Raw genomic sequence first — 14,479 nt, forward strand, 5'->3', positions numbered from 1 at the left:
TTTATTTCCTTCACTCTGCGTCAATCTGAATTCTTCTAACTTCTATTTAACCCTGGATCAGTCCAAAAAGCTAACATATTTGGGACACTTAACTAGCCTACTTCTCCTTTTTCAGCCCTTAATTCCCTTTTCCCCTTCTTGCGAAGGTGTGACTGTTCAGGGAGAAACCAGGCTATGTTTTCTTGCCCCCTAATTATTTCGGACTTTCAGCCTAAAGGTTTATTGATGCAAAACCCTGTCTCAGTTTTCTAATCCTCCTTCCTCCGTCCTCCTCACCACCTCCTCTCTCCTCACCAGCTGCAGAGAAGCTCCCCTGGCGGACTTGGCTCGATCCCTCTCTTTCATGGCTCTCTGCGTCTTTCAGTCAGCTCTCTTCCTCTCTTCCTGCCTCTCTTTCTCTCACAAATTGTCTTCTGTTCGTCATCCACAGTGCACGTTATTCAAAGGCTGAAAGGCTAGCGGTCAGCGGTGGCCAATAGAAGAGACACCTGGGCTTGCAGGGACAGAAGGAGGCTTGTACAGAAAGAGAGAGAGAGAGAGAGAGAGAGAGAGAGAGAGAGAGAGAGAGAGAGAGAGAGAGAGAGAGAAGAGAGAGAGAGAGAGAGAGAGAGAGAGAGAGAGAGAGATAGAGAGAGAGAGAGATGGTGGTTGTAGAGATGGTCCTATACATCAGGCTGGACGCATGTCATGAGCTTTTTATCTATCACTAGCTTGTTAACTCACTTCAGGTTTGATATGGAAATGCCTCTCAGTGTTTCAGAGAAGGTTTATTTATTTGTAAGTCAACCAGCTAATTGAGCCTGAACTGTGAGGAGACAATGGCAGCATTTGATTTAGAAGAACATACATTTTTAACCTCTATAGCAATTGCATCCAAACTTTTTCCAAGAGGGCCAACAGCCCCTGCTGACATTTTTTACTATATTTTTTTATTTCAAACATATAAGTTATATGTTATTCTTTATTTAAAAAATAAGTACCCAGGTAGTGTCAGATATCTTTGTGCAATTATCGCAGGAACTTTAACTTCCTGTCCCAAAATTTTCTCTTGATAACTTATGATATGTCTTCAGTTCTCTGCAGTGTTACAAGCCAAGTTAACATGAGCTAATTAATTAAATCAATCCATTAATCGATCGATCAATCAATCAATCAATCAATCAATCAATCAATCAATCAATCAATCAATCAATCAATCAATCAATCAATCAATCAATCAATCAATCAATCAATCAACAAATCAAACAATCAATCAATCAATCAATCAATCAATCAATCTTTATTTATATACCGCCAAATCACAACAACATTATCTCAAGACGCTTTTACAGACATAGCATGTCTAGGCCATACTCCAAGTTAAATCATTAACAAAGACCCAACATCAAAACAGGATAAATCCAGTCCCCTCTTACAGGCAGACTCTGTCTGATCTCATCTTAATCCACCATGAGCATTGCACCTTACAGCAGCAAAGAAAAACTTCCTTTTAACAGGCAGAATCCTCAAGCAGAGCCAGACTCAACTCTTGTTTCTTAATGAGGAAAATGTTCTCCATTAGGGGAGGGCCATGTTGGAAAAATATGATGTCATGATCTGGATTTTATCACAATTCATTTGCATGTTGTTTTTAAGACTTTTTCTCACAAGATATGTCTAATCCTGCATCCTGAATGTCTTTAATGCACCAGTATTGTAAGACGTTACTAGATTTACTTTACTTTCTTTTGTGCATTGAAAGAAAAAGCTAATTTGCACGTAATTAGGAGTGTGATAAAATTCTGTGCCATAAATAATACATTTTAAGATGGAAGCTGGGAGAGGTATCAAAATGGACCTCGGGCTGTGATTGGCCCTCGGACCATACTTTAAACATACCTGCTCTAAAGGAACATTCAACTAACTAACAGATACCTAGTGGTAACAGTGACAGAGACCTCATATTCATAGATACCAAGTGTTTGAGGCTATATTTGAGTGATATAGTGTTTGTATGAAATAATTCACAGTACAAAGAGTCTAGAGATTTAATCTGATTATCTATAAGAGCGAGGACAAGCTCACAGTGAATACAAAGCCGGAAAGTGAGGAGGATTTTACAGTCTTAAAGCCTCTTAAAGAGAAAATGAACATGTCAGAGGGTAAGATCCAAAAGTTATTGGTGTCAAATATGCATTTGAAGAAATGTGTATTTGAAACTCATTGAAAAAATGTGTCTTTTCTCATCTGTCAGTAAACGCACCATTTCTACTGATGTTGTATGAACTGCTTTGGTACATTAGGATACATAGTTTAGATATCTTATCTAACTTTTTCTCCTCTCTCTGTGTGTCTGCAGTGCCCAGCCAGCCTCCTCAGAATGTGCGAGCCATTTCTGTAACATCCGACGAGGCCGTGATCACGTGGGCTGAACCTCCCAGGTTGACTCTGCACGGAGTCCTGAAGGGATACCGTGTTGTGTTCTGGGCTGTGTTTCCCGATGGAGGTGTGTTCTTCAGTTTTATTTCCTTTTACAAAGACACTTAAACATCTCAGTCTTTGGTCTTAACACTTGTCTGCCCTTCTTTGTCTCAGAATGGGGTGAAATGCAAAACATCACCACCACCAGGGAGCAGGTGGAGCTCCGTGGCCTGGAGAAGTTCACCAACTACAGCATCCAGGTGCTGGCTTACACTCAGGCTGGAGACGGCGTCCGCAGCAACGTCCTGTACATCCAAACTCGTGAAGACTGTGAGTCAACATTTCAGCAGATCTTTCTACTTATGTGAACCAAATAATTGCATTAAAAAAAACATCTGATTGAGTTCAACCACACCTTTGGGGCAGGTGTGATGATGTTTCTTCCTGGTTTAGACTGCAGTGTGGGAGGCAGAAAGCCAGGGGGTTCAGAGGGGGTCCGTGTAAGGCTGAGGATGCTGATTAAAACCTCTTTGTGCTCTGATGTGCCATTACCAGTGCTAATGAGAATTAAGAAGCCAAAAAGGGTGTGTGTGAATGTGTGTATGTGTGGTTAAGGAGCCTTAGGGTGTGGGTCTGTGCGTGAGAAAATATGGAAGTGTTGGCGGGGGTTAAGTGTGTATTTGCCTGTGTACATGTGTATGATGTCTTAGCATTAGTGTGCATGTACCAGTTAGTGTATATGTGTGTAAATCTGCTATTGTTTGTGTGCAAGTCTAGCTCAGCACCCTGCACAAGGAGAGGGATTAATTCTTTGTGGCTTAAAGAGAATTAATTTTGTGCTTACACTGGCGGGCTGTGGATTACATCCGTATCCGCCTCTCCTCTACCTCCCTGGGGCCAGGCAGAGGAGGAGGCAGGCGTCTGGAGATGGAGAAACCGAGGGAGAGAGGGAGCGCACAAGAGATGGAGGGAAGGGGGGGCAGATATTCTAAGAAGTGTCGTTTCAGAAAAGGCCTTTATTCTCTCTTCCTCGCTATATCTCCATTTTATGAGCTGCCCCCGCTGCAATAGCTCTTCAAATATGTGTGTTGTGATAGTCTTTGAGTGTGTGTGTGTGTGTGTCTGTGTGTGGGGGGAAAGCTGAGTGTCTCTTTATGCCTGATGCGGGCTGACACTGTGTCCAGGGGCAACCTCTTCACATACGTTCAATGTTCTCCATCTCCCTCGGTCCTCCCTTTCCCTTTGCCCTCAGTTCTGTCTGCAGCATATGGGAAAGTGTTTGCAGCAAAATTGTGCAAACAGACAACCCTCCGCCTGCCTGTGTCTGCCTCAGACACAAAGACAGTAGGTAGTCAGCATAGGATGAAGACAGAGATTGGTTTTTCAGTTCTTCTCGTGCCCCCTGAACCCTGAGGGTCACAGCATTTTGTCCCTTTGAAAGCCATACGTGTGTTCACCCAGTGTCTGTGTGTACTTATAGATTTGGTGTTTATTATGGTGTGTTTGTTTTGTCTCTCACAGGATTTTCTTACCCTCTATTTGTTCATCAGCATCAAGAAAGATGAGAACATGTTTGCTCTGTTTTTTGATCTCAAAGATATTGTCTCTTAGCCTTGATAAGATAAACACAACAAAACACTTCATGAATCCTAGATTGATCATTGGCTGTAGTACACCATGCTACAACATTTAAGAATACACTACAAACTGTCTTAACAACATCCTGGTCTCTCCTGGAGTTTTATTATTTTTACGCCCTTGTGAAAAGAAGTTAGCTTCCCCTTGTAATAATCTTTAACAGGTAAAAAAAACAGTTTTAATTAACTTGTTATTTGACAAGCACAAACACATGGAACCTTACTTTATAAAGTGTACAAAGTAGAAGTCATACATACAGGTGTCTAGCCATGGCTAATTTGCAACCCCTGTCCCTGGTTAGGCTTCCAAAGCTAAAACGGAAATGACAAAGTTTTGAATTTAAGATACTACAACCATTAAAAACATACATTAGGATCAATGTATGCAAAAAAAAAAAATAGGACTAATATACTTAATATGCAAAGAAGGTTGTGGAAGTGTCCATTTCCAAGCCCAGTTGGGTACAACTGCAGGAAATACAAAAAAACACAGGGACAAGAAAGTTGTTCACTAATCTGCCAGTGACATGAGTTGTTAGCTAACATTGTCAGGTTGTTTGTGTTGTCATCTAATGGTACTTAACTTAAAGATAGTGTGTGTACTACAAAGACTGTATAAATAATGGACGTAGTATACGTGACTTCACCCATCTGTTTCGACAGGAACCATATTGGATACCCTGAACTCAACCTAACTTCTCTAGCGGTAAAGAGGCAGGGTTTGAGCCTCCTCACTAACAGCTACAGTGTTCCCGCCTGTCAATCAAGTCAGCTGTGCCTCTCATAATGGAAATCTCATAATGTTAATATCTTGAAATTGCCGTGTTATGAAAAAATTCACCCCTTGTACAGTGTGTGCCGAGCGAGAAATGAACCATCCAGACTACTCTCGTTTTTTGTACCAGGCTGTTAACATGTTTATTTCTGCTGTAAAGATCGGCCTTTTTGAATTGGTGTGTATGTGGTTTACGATACTTCTGGAGCCAGCCTCACGCGGACGCTTGATGAACTGCAGTTTTTGACACTTTGGCGTCAATTCTTGCAGCCGGAGGTTGCCGCTTCGTGCACTATCATAAAAGATAGGGTTAGCAATGAAACCATAACTGCAATTTGAAAAAATGAATCCCCTTTGTCAGCCCTGTAACTTATATATGTATGTGTATGTGCTTTTATTTAAAGGTAACATATTACGCTCTTTTCATCAATATATATTGGTCTAAGAGGTCCCCAAAACATGTCTTTAAAGTTTATGCTCAAACAAACACTTTGAAATCAGATTTTGGCATGCCTGAAAAACCCTCTTTTTCAGCCCTGCTCAGAACACTCTATTTTCTCTCTGACCACGCCCCCTCAGGAAGTGAATGTGGCCTCGGCGCTCCAACACGTTGATCTAATGTTTACATGTTGGCTGAATATACACGGCTGTTCACAGACCCGCATTGCTTCAACCCTCTGAATCTGATCCAGAATCTGATCCTGATGGAGAGGCACCTGCAGCAGGACCTTTCTGAAGGATTGTTGTTTTATTTGTCAGTATGTCGACGTGTGTCTTGGTACCCAGCTACGAACATGTAGCTATGTGGCTATGCTAACTAGTGCTAGCACTTTTCCATGATAAATGAAAATCATCCACTAGATCTTCAAATCTGCAGACGTGGGGAGTAAAACCGACCTTTGTGTTTATTAAGACGGCCTTCAACTAGCATGCCTCCCTCCTAAGCTCCTTGTTAGCACACATGTGCAGGTAATGAAAAACGGAGGAGGAGTTGAGTTGTATTGTATACAGTCTATGGGCTGAACAAGCTCCGAGCTCTGACTCCGTTACAGACCGGATGTCGTTGTGACGTATGAAAAACACTGAAAACTGAAACGGCTCGTTTCACACACATTTACAGAAAGGTGTAGAAATCAGAACAGGGGCAGAATGGATTTTTTCATTTTTGGGGGTTTGTAGACATGCCAGGGAAACATATTTCAGGTAGAGAACCATTAAAAAGTCGATTTTGCATGATATGTCACCTTTAACAGAGGCTTAATGCAGTAACTATATATTATCTGTGTTTTATATCTCTCCTCCTTCTCCCCTTCATAATTCAGATCCCGGACCCCCAGCTGGCATCAAAGCTGTGCCCTCCTCTGCCAGCAGTGTAGTGGTGTCCTGGTTACCCCCTCACAAGCCAAATGGAATCATCCGCAAGTACACCATCTACTGCTCCAGCCCCGGGTCGGGCCAACCGGTGAGTTACGAGAGGGATGCAGAGAGTTTTTTTTTAGAGGGAGAGAAGTGAAAGAAAGAGGAAAAAAAAGAGAGGAAGAGAACCTCACAACATGGCTGCTGATGAAGGAGACGTGATCCTCCTCTTCACAGAGTAAAGCGTCTCTTTCACATTTAGCGTCATGCTAAGATAAACGCAAACTGATTACAATATGACGCTGTTCTGCATTTGTGTGTTTTGTGCAAATCGTGTCTGTTTGTGTGTGTGTGTGTGTGTGTGTGTGTGTGTGTGTGTGTGTGGTCTGGTGCTGCAGTCTCAGCAAGATGTGTGTGTGTGTGTGTGAAGATGTGTGTGTGTGTGTGTGTGTGTGTGTGTGTGTGTGTGTGTGTGTGTGTGTGTGTGTGTGTGTGTGTTTGAAATGAGCTCTCCTCATACCGCAGTGTGTGTGCGTGCAAGCTCACCCTTCAGCCTCATTTGCATATCTGCGTCTGATCACGTTGCCAGGACAACCTCATCTGTTCATCAACGAGGGCAGAAAACAAGCCGGCAGCAAACACTCACCCTCACTTACACAAAGACACACACACTCACACACTCACACACACATACACACAAACACACACACACACACACACTCACACACACACACACACACACACACACACACACACACACACACACACACACACACACACACACACACACACACACACACACACACCTATCTATCTATCTATCTATCTATCTATCTATCTATCTATCTATCTATCTATCTATCTATCTATCTATCTATCTATCTATCTATCTATCTCAGTCTCTCCTTCTCTCTCTCTCTGAAGCCCCCATGCAGAGTTCAGGATGATTACTATGTAAATGAGTGCGACTGGAGAGAAGGAAGGAGGGATGGGGGGGGGGGGTCAGACACACCGCGCGGGGAGTACTTTTGTTCCTCTTTTCATTATCTCGCTCTATCGTTCCCTGGATCACCGCTATCTCCACGCCGGAGGAATATTTTAATATCCGTTACAGCAACACACACTCTGTCACTCCTCCCTCGCTTCCTCCCAACATCCACCCACCCACCCATTCATTCGTCCGTTCATCCATCCATCCATCCATCCATCCATCTATCTATCCATCCATCCATCCATCCGCCCGTGCATGAATCTGCATGCAGTGGAGAGTTAAGACAAATGTACACAGCAGAGGAAAAGAAGACATTGATATACATGAGAGTTAGAGGGAGAAATGCAGAGAGGATGTTAAACAGAGGGGGGTAACTGGTGGATGGATGGAAGGAAAAGTGAGGCCTGCAGATGACAGGCGAGTGCGGAGAGAGATGGGGAAAACGAAGAGAGTGATGAAGAGTGATGGCAGGAGGCAGAAGGGAAGGATGGCGCAGTGGGGTAAAGGATAGGCAGAGAGGAAAATACAGAAGGGGATGCAGACAAGAGGGATGGATGATGAACAGGGAACACAGGGAAGTAATAAAAAGCCCAGTGGATTCCTCCATGACGGTCTGCTCATAAATGTGAAAAACAACATGAATACTGGAATCTTTTTGCCCAGAATAAACTGTGTTGTGCAGACAACAACCAAGCAGGCGAGGAAAGTGCTAAGCAACACTGCAGACTCTTCTCAGGTCTTTACATGTCTGCTGCTTTTACTCACTTCTAAAATGATTTGACACATGTTTTAAGAGATGTTCTGCTATCATTTATCCCAAACCTAGACTTAGGTACTGGTGTTCTATTGAATAGTGCTACCTATTATGAGGTGCTACTTTACACCTCTAGAGTATCATTGACAGAAGATATAAGTCTAACAAGCCTCTACTGAATTTTTAAGTTATGGTTTTGTGAAATTAAAAAAACACACTTCCATTTATCTTACAGAGCAAGTGAAGTGAGTAGTGCTGTAATGTAGTGGGAGCATTATTTGATGGAGGACATTTAAGATACATTTCTCCTGAAGTCTTTCATCACACTATCAAATAAATTGGAATATGCAAAGGAAGTGAGTAGTGATATCATATAAATATAAAATGCAATGATATTACATGATTTGGTAACGCACATTTATAGTGTCTGCTATCGTTTTGCTTTATGGTGCCACTTTTTGGCACAGCAGCACATCTTGTCAGAACACCAGCCAAAACCTAGTCCCCCTGAAACAACGCATGCACAGTTTTTCAAACTGAAAAACACTGATCACTGACATTTTGTAAGCTTTGATTAACACATACTCTTTTCTAGCTCTGCTCTGCTGCTATCAGTCAACATCTCACAATAATTAACCTAGAACAAGGTGTCTATATAGCACATGTGAACCCTATGTACACCTTTCTATTATTGATAGATAGAGAAATGAGTGTTTGTAGAGAATCATTGCTCTCTTTCTAAAAACATTGTATGTAGCATATTGATATGATTCAGTTAAATACTGTAAGGTCAAAAGTATGCATGAAAAAGTAGCTGCACAGACATAAGATTAGCTGATATGTGAATGTAAAGAGTATATGCAAGTATATATACTTTTAAATATGAATATTTGTGAAGGTATGAATGATGCACGACCTGAGAAAATTGGTCAAATTAGCTGGAATAGAGTGAGTGATGGATGATGGCTACAAAGAATTAGTCAGTATTTTGATTGAGAGAGAGAGAGAGAGAGAGAGAGAGAGAGAGAGAGAGAGAGAGAGAGAGAGAGAGACTGGTTCTGGTTACCTGAGGAGTAGATGAAGAGAAGGAGTTGAGGGAATAAGGGTATATAATTGGTGGGTATAGTAAATAGTGACTGGCAGTCAGTAAAAAAAAAAAAGAGATTCCGTGTGTGTGTGTGTGTGTTGAAATGACAGTGATCCATATATGTCTAGACAACAGACACATGGCTGGGTTAAACACACTGCAATTACACATCCACCTCCAGGTCATGTGTGCCTCTGTATGTGTGTGTCAGTATGTGTTTGTGTTTCGTCTCCCCTCCTTCACTTTCCTTTTTCTTTCCTCCTCTCCTCTCCTTTGCTTATCCCTACTCTTCTCCTCTGCTTCCCTTTCCTCTCCTCCCCCCTCCTCCACCCTCCTCTCCTCCCTGTCATTGCTGATGCCTGCAGTAGATAGGCCTCATTAGTGTATGACTGTTCATGATATCTCTGACTGACTCATTTATCTGTACCCCATTGTCTTCCTCTGTCTCATATCTCTGTTTGCCCTCCCCCAGGAGAACAGAGGAAGAAGAGGGTGGGCTTTCCTCCTCCCCATCCAACCCTCATGTCTGTGTCTCTCACTACCAACATTCGCCCTCATGTCTTCCCTTCCTCCAGCTCCATCCTTCCTCACAGCTTTTCTGGCATATCATAAAATAATATGCCCCAGAACCTTGGTTCTTTTATCCCCATCCTCCTCTCTGTTCCCGCAGCACTGACTGGAGGAGAGGAAAGAGAGCTGTGTTCACATTAGAATGATGTTCACTCAGTCCTTCACATTATGTCTGCCTCTTCAGTAAAGTGGCGAAATGATCATAGCATACCCCAGATTCTGCTTTGTGCTCCTAAACATGCAACACAATGTTATATTTTTTCCACTCACATGAAACTATTGAAAATATAAGAGAAATATCATATAATGTATAGTTTATTGTGGTTAAAGGACCTTTTGAAATGTATTCATTCACATGTATCTGTTACAGAATAGCACCTGTTTCCATGACAGATCAGTTTGTTTTGATTTATGCATATCAACCTGATGCATCAGCTTATTTATACAAGGGAAACAGCATCACAACCGTTACAAAAAACAGCCAGTTACTGCCTGTAACATTTCATGACGTGAAGGTTTTAAAATGAATTGAGAGCTAGACAGATTTAATCTTTTCTTTCCTCTTTCTCATAGATGCCCAGTGAGTATGAAGCCAATCCTGAGCTGCTCTTCTACAGAATCACTCACCTGAACCACAGACAGCAGTATCTGATCTGGGCTGCAGCCGTTACCACAGCAGGCCGCGGGAACTTCAGTGACAAGGTCACCGTGGAGCCAGCAGCAAAGGGTGAGTTCCTGAAGTAAAGAGGTTTATCCCTTGTCAGATCTTTGTTGGAAAGTGATGATCGATCTGTGTGCCCCACAGAACGAGAGTCTAGTCTACTGAAAATATTGAAAAACATTACCTATTTTTATATTATGCTATGTGGTCTTTAAGTTCTATTATTAGGTTGGGATATATATCAGCTGTTTTTCTCTAGGTGACTTTAGTGTCTGTCACACTGCATTCATACACTGATGGCAGTGGCTGCTACATCAAGCGCCCATCAGTATTAACTAATCTCATTCACAACGCTGGCACAGCCACCGGGATGAGTTTGGGGTACAGCGCTGTGCACTTTGGCATGTGGACAGCAGGAACAAGGATCAAACCCCTCCGACCTTCCACTTTAGAGTTGCCCAACTCTACCACCTCTTGTCTGCATCGCCTCCTTCCCTTTCTCTTCTCTGTACATCGGATCTTTTGACGACATTCATCAACAGCATTTGTAAAGACGTCTGAATAATAGCTCACGTTTTGATATGTGTCACTTGATTTTCAGCTATTACAACAGGTGATCCGTATGTGTATGAGGCTTGTTATTGACGTAGTGCTTTGCAACGATCCAAAACTAAGAATGAATGACATCAGTAGCGACGGGCTGTTTGTAACTTTTAAAACAGTGATATGAGAAGGTTCATATTCAACATGTTGCACTTCAATCAGTTTATTAACAGGAAGACCCCAATTGCTGACTGATCACCTGCAACACAGCATGCGTCAGACACCATTGGTTATCAAACTCATGGCATAGAGCTTTAAGAATCTTCTAAATCACTTATCGCCAATTGCCGTCATATTGGAAGAAAATATAAAAATATGTGAACATATTTTCCAAAGTATCATTCACAGTATATGGATAAAATCTGTCCTTTTGGCATCTCATTCACATTTTTTTGTTCATGGTTTAAACAGCATTAAAAGGGAAAATGCCCCATCTTAACAATCAGTTGTTGAAGCTAAGAGAGCAGGGAGCCTGTGTAGTGTTGAGAAGACAAAGTAAGCTCACAGTCTTTTGTGGCGATCCCTGCACCTCTGTTTCAGGCTAGAGAGGACTCGGGCTATAGTAACTACTAGCACTTCACATCTGAATGTCTGGCCAAACTTTGGGCAGTCAAATTGCATTTGGGGAAAAGTAGGTGCCATATTTTGACAACAAGGAGAGATACATGAACCAAAAAGGAATATATCTCTTGTTTGTTCACACAAAATGAGATGATTTTGTTCATCATGAGTTGAAAGCTGATCAAGAACATGCACATTGCTTCACAATTGGAACTTTTGAGGGTACTCTTCAGTGTGTTTGAAACAAAGGAAAGACAGGAACTTAAAACCAAAGGCATAGGTTTAACCGTTGGTAACCAGTGTGGAACAGATGAGACTTTTTAGAACATCCACTCACTTTGCTTAATCTGCATGGGTCTTGCAACACCAGAAATATGAACTGAAACGGCCTTTAAGCCCCTTGAAGGAGCTTTTGTTCTACTTTTTGAGGACACACAGCTGTTGTTGTTCACATATCATGTCCTCAGATTTTAACTCAGACAACCGAAAGAACAGGGTGGATGAACCTCTACTGTCTCCATCTCTCTTTCGTAGGAAGTGTTATGACAAAACTTCAGTTGGAGCAGCATTCCTCTTCAAGCCTCTTGTGGACACCATGAACTAAAAATATCATTTTCAAAGGATGTTTGGCTCTACATCCCTCATGACTCTGTGAATCATGTGAATAATCTGCCTCTTACTCTGTCACTTGCTCCGTATAACTCCCCTTCGCATAGTTTTCTCCAACCTCTCCTTTTCTTGTGTGTGTGACTGCCAGAGCAGTGAGCGCTATTGATTTCAGAGTTCAGAGGGCGGCAGATAAACTGGCCTGAATCAGTGAAATGACAAGAGGGAGGACAAAAGGGAAGACAGCAGATGGAATAAAGGAGAGAAAATGACACGGCAGAAGCAGAGCAAACTAATACACAAGACAATGGAGAGGCAGGCGGTGTGTTTAAGAAAATGAAGAGGGCAGTTAAATCAATACGCTTTGGATTAACAGACAGGAAGAATAAGGGAGTGAGCAAATGAATAGAGTGCACTTCCCATCATGTTATCCTTTTCTTTATCTATTCGTTCCTTTGACTGCTGGGTCTAAAGGTTTGCGAGGGAGCGAGTGTGTATGTTGTGTGTGTGTATGTGTGCACTCCTATGGGTGGGTGCGTCAGCTGATCGGCAGCTGTAAAAGGCAGTGTCCTCCAGGCTTGCCCACTCAATACTTCATTCAACCTTAACATAAGTGCACTAGAGCAGTGGCATTAAGCCTGAGAAAGAAAGAGAGAGACAGAGAAAGAGAGAGGTTGGGGGAGAGACTGAACAAGAGGGTTATGTGACTGAATAAATGGATATTTTTTCATTTCCTTCATGCTCATTCTTTGTTCTGTCTTGTATTCTTATTCATATCCTATTCTCCGCCGGACAATGTCACACTTAACACAGATTTCTTTCACACAAAGTGGGAATCACAGTAAATACATTACATGCTCTAAACCAGTAAATCATGTTTATTGAAAGAAACCCGAATGGAAAACAAATCAATTTCTACATTGCATATCAGGCATCACATTTCTGTATCGATTGGACACATTCTCAAACCTCCACAGCCTTTGTTTATTGGGTTTGAAAATTGTTTATTTGACAACAGCGAGATAAAGTGATTGTTAGATATTAATTAGGCTACTGCATTTCTCTCTGTCTTCCACCAGCTCCAGCTAAGATCCTGTCGTTTGGGGGTACTGTGACCACTCCTTGGATGAAGGAGGTGCGACTGCCCTGTAGCTCGGTGGGAGAACCTACGCCTACGATCAAATGGACCAAAGACAGGTGAGGATCTGTCACACAGACATTGTATGGTAACCAAGTGGTGTGTGTTGCTGTGATGCCTCAAGGGGGAGGGTTTAGTGTTCAATTTTGGTTCAGGAAAAGGTCAGTTATTGTTTGCAGATAAAAAAAAATGTATGTGTTGAGAAAAGGGGGAAATGGTTTATTTGTGATTCACCTTTTGAGAAAATACAGCTCTCCTACTCAAACAGATCCCAGTCTGATTAGGGATAGAGATCACTTCTTGCATTTGTGTTTCTTCAAAGGACACTTATGCTGTTTACACATGTGTACAAAACTCCTGAACACTTGCCAAAATTTTCAAGGTGGGCTGCATGTGTGAACACAAATTTTCACCCCCACCCTATCTGAAATATTTCCTGCCAGCTTCCTTGTAAAACTTTTGTGTGAAGTCGGGTTGAGCTGATGTGAGAACACAGTAGGATATCTCAGAAAAATCACGCAGCCAGGCAGGGTTGGTGACACTTACATCATGTGACCGGTTCAGACTCGGTAGGGTGACACGTTACAGGACAACTAAAAACATCCAAGGTTGATGAAGAAACATTTTCAAGACGAGAACAGTAAAGATGTCTACAAGTCCGTCTGTTTACATGAAGCATTGTTTCAATGCAATCAGTATGGTGTAGGTCTCTGTTGCTTTGTTCACCATCATGATGTAAAAATTACACTTTTGATGTCCTGTACTGACTCATCTCGAGCCTCCCTCATGGTGCGTAAGACATGTATCAAACAACGTTGGAAATTTAGTGGCTGAGCTCCTGAAATTTGTTCAAAATTTCAGAAGCTCATCTGCAAAAAGAAAAATCAGAGATGCTGAAATAGCCAAAATGTTCGAAATTTTCAGGAGTGCAGATGTGAAAGAGGCTGTAAACACTAAGAAACAATGAAAAGTTTTAATTCAAACTAGACTTTGATGGAATGATACATCATGAATTTTCTATTTCTCATATAGAAAACAACTTTGATTGGATAATACTTGATTTAAATGCTTAGTTTGTTCAGCAGAGAAAATCCAAATCCATTGTATAAAGTACTTACAGCTCTATCTGCATCATGTTTAGCAGTGCATCACAGCTGGACAGCCCATAGCAGTAATAGCTGATAGTGTAAAACAATGTGAAAATGATCTGATCAAGAAACAAGTCTTTGCTGAGTCATGCTTAAATAGAATTGGTTCATAGTATACATGGAAATGGTCAGATTGCATGCCTACTCAAAATCAACCATCATTTCAATAGTCAGTAAATCTTTCCCTTTAAA

At 41.8% G+C, this 14,479-nt stretch overlaps 1 protein-coding gene across 1 annotated transcript in view; it reads left to right on the forward strand.

Moving 5' to 3' along the window:
• LOC117824830 (Down syndrome cell adhesion molecule-like protein 1 homolog) overlaps nucleotides 1–14,479 on the forward strand; it is a 115,093-nt gene that overhangs the window by 92,615 nt on the left and 7,999 nt on the right. The window contains exons 19-23 of the mRNA XM_034700302.1: nucleotides 2,339–2,485; nucleotides 2,575–2,730; nucleotides 6,135–6,274; nucleotides 10,144–10,297; nucleotides 13,081–13,198. Of these exons, the coding sequence (XP_034556193.1) occupies nucleotides 2,339–2,485; nucleotides 2,575–2,730; nucleotides 6,135–6,274; nucleotides 10,144–10,297; nucleotides 13,081–13,198 (715 nt within the window). The remainder of the gene's footprint in view (nucleotides 1–2,338; nucleotides 2,486–2,574; nucleotides 2,731–6,134; nucleotides 6,275–10,143; nucleotides 10,298–13,080; nucleotides 13,199–14,479) is intronic.

Source organism: Notolabrus celidotus, chromosome 14, assembly GCF_009762535.1.
Source record: "Notolabrus celidotus isolate fNotCel1 chromosome 14, fNotCel1.pri, whole genome shotgun sequence".
Classification (NCBI taxonomy): Eukaryota; Metazoa; Chordata; class Actinopteri; order Labriformes; family Labridae; genus Notolabrus; species Notolabrus celidotus.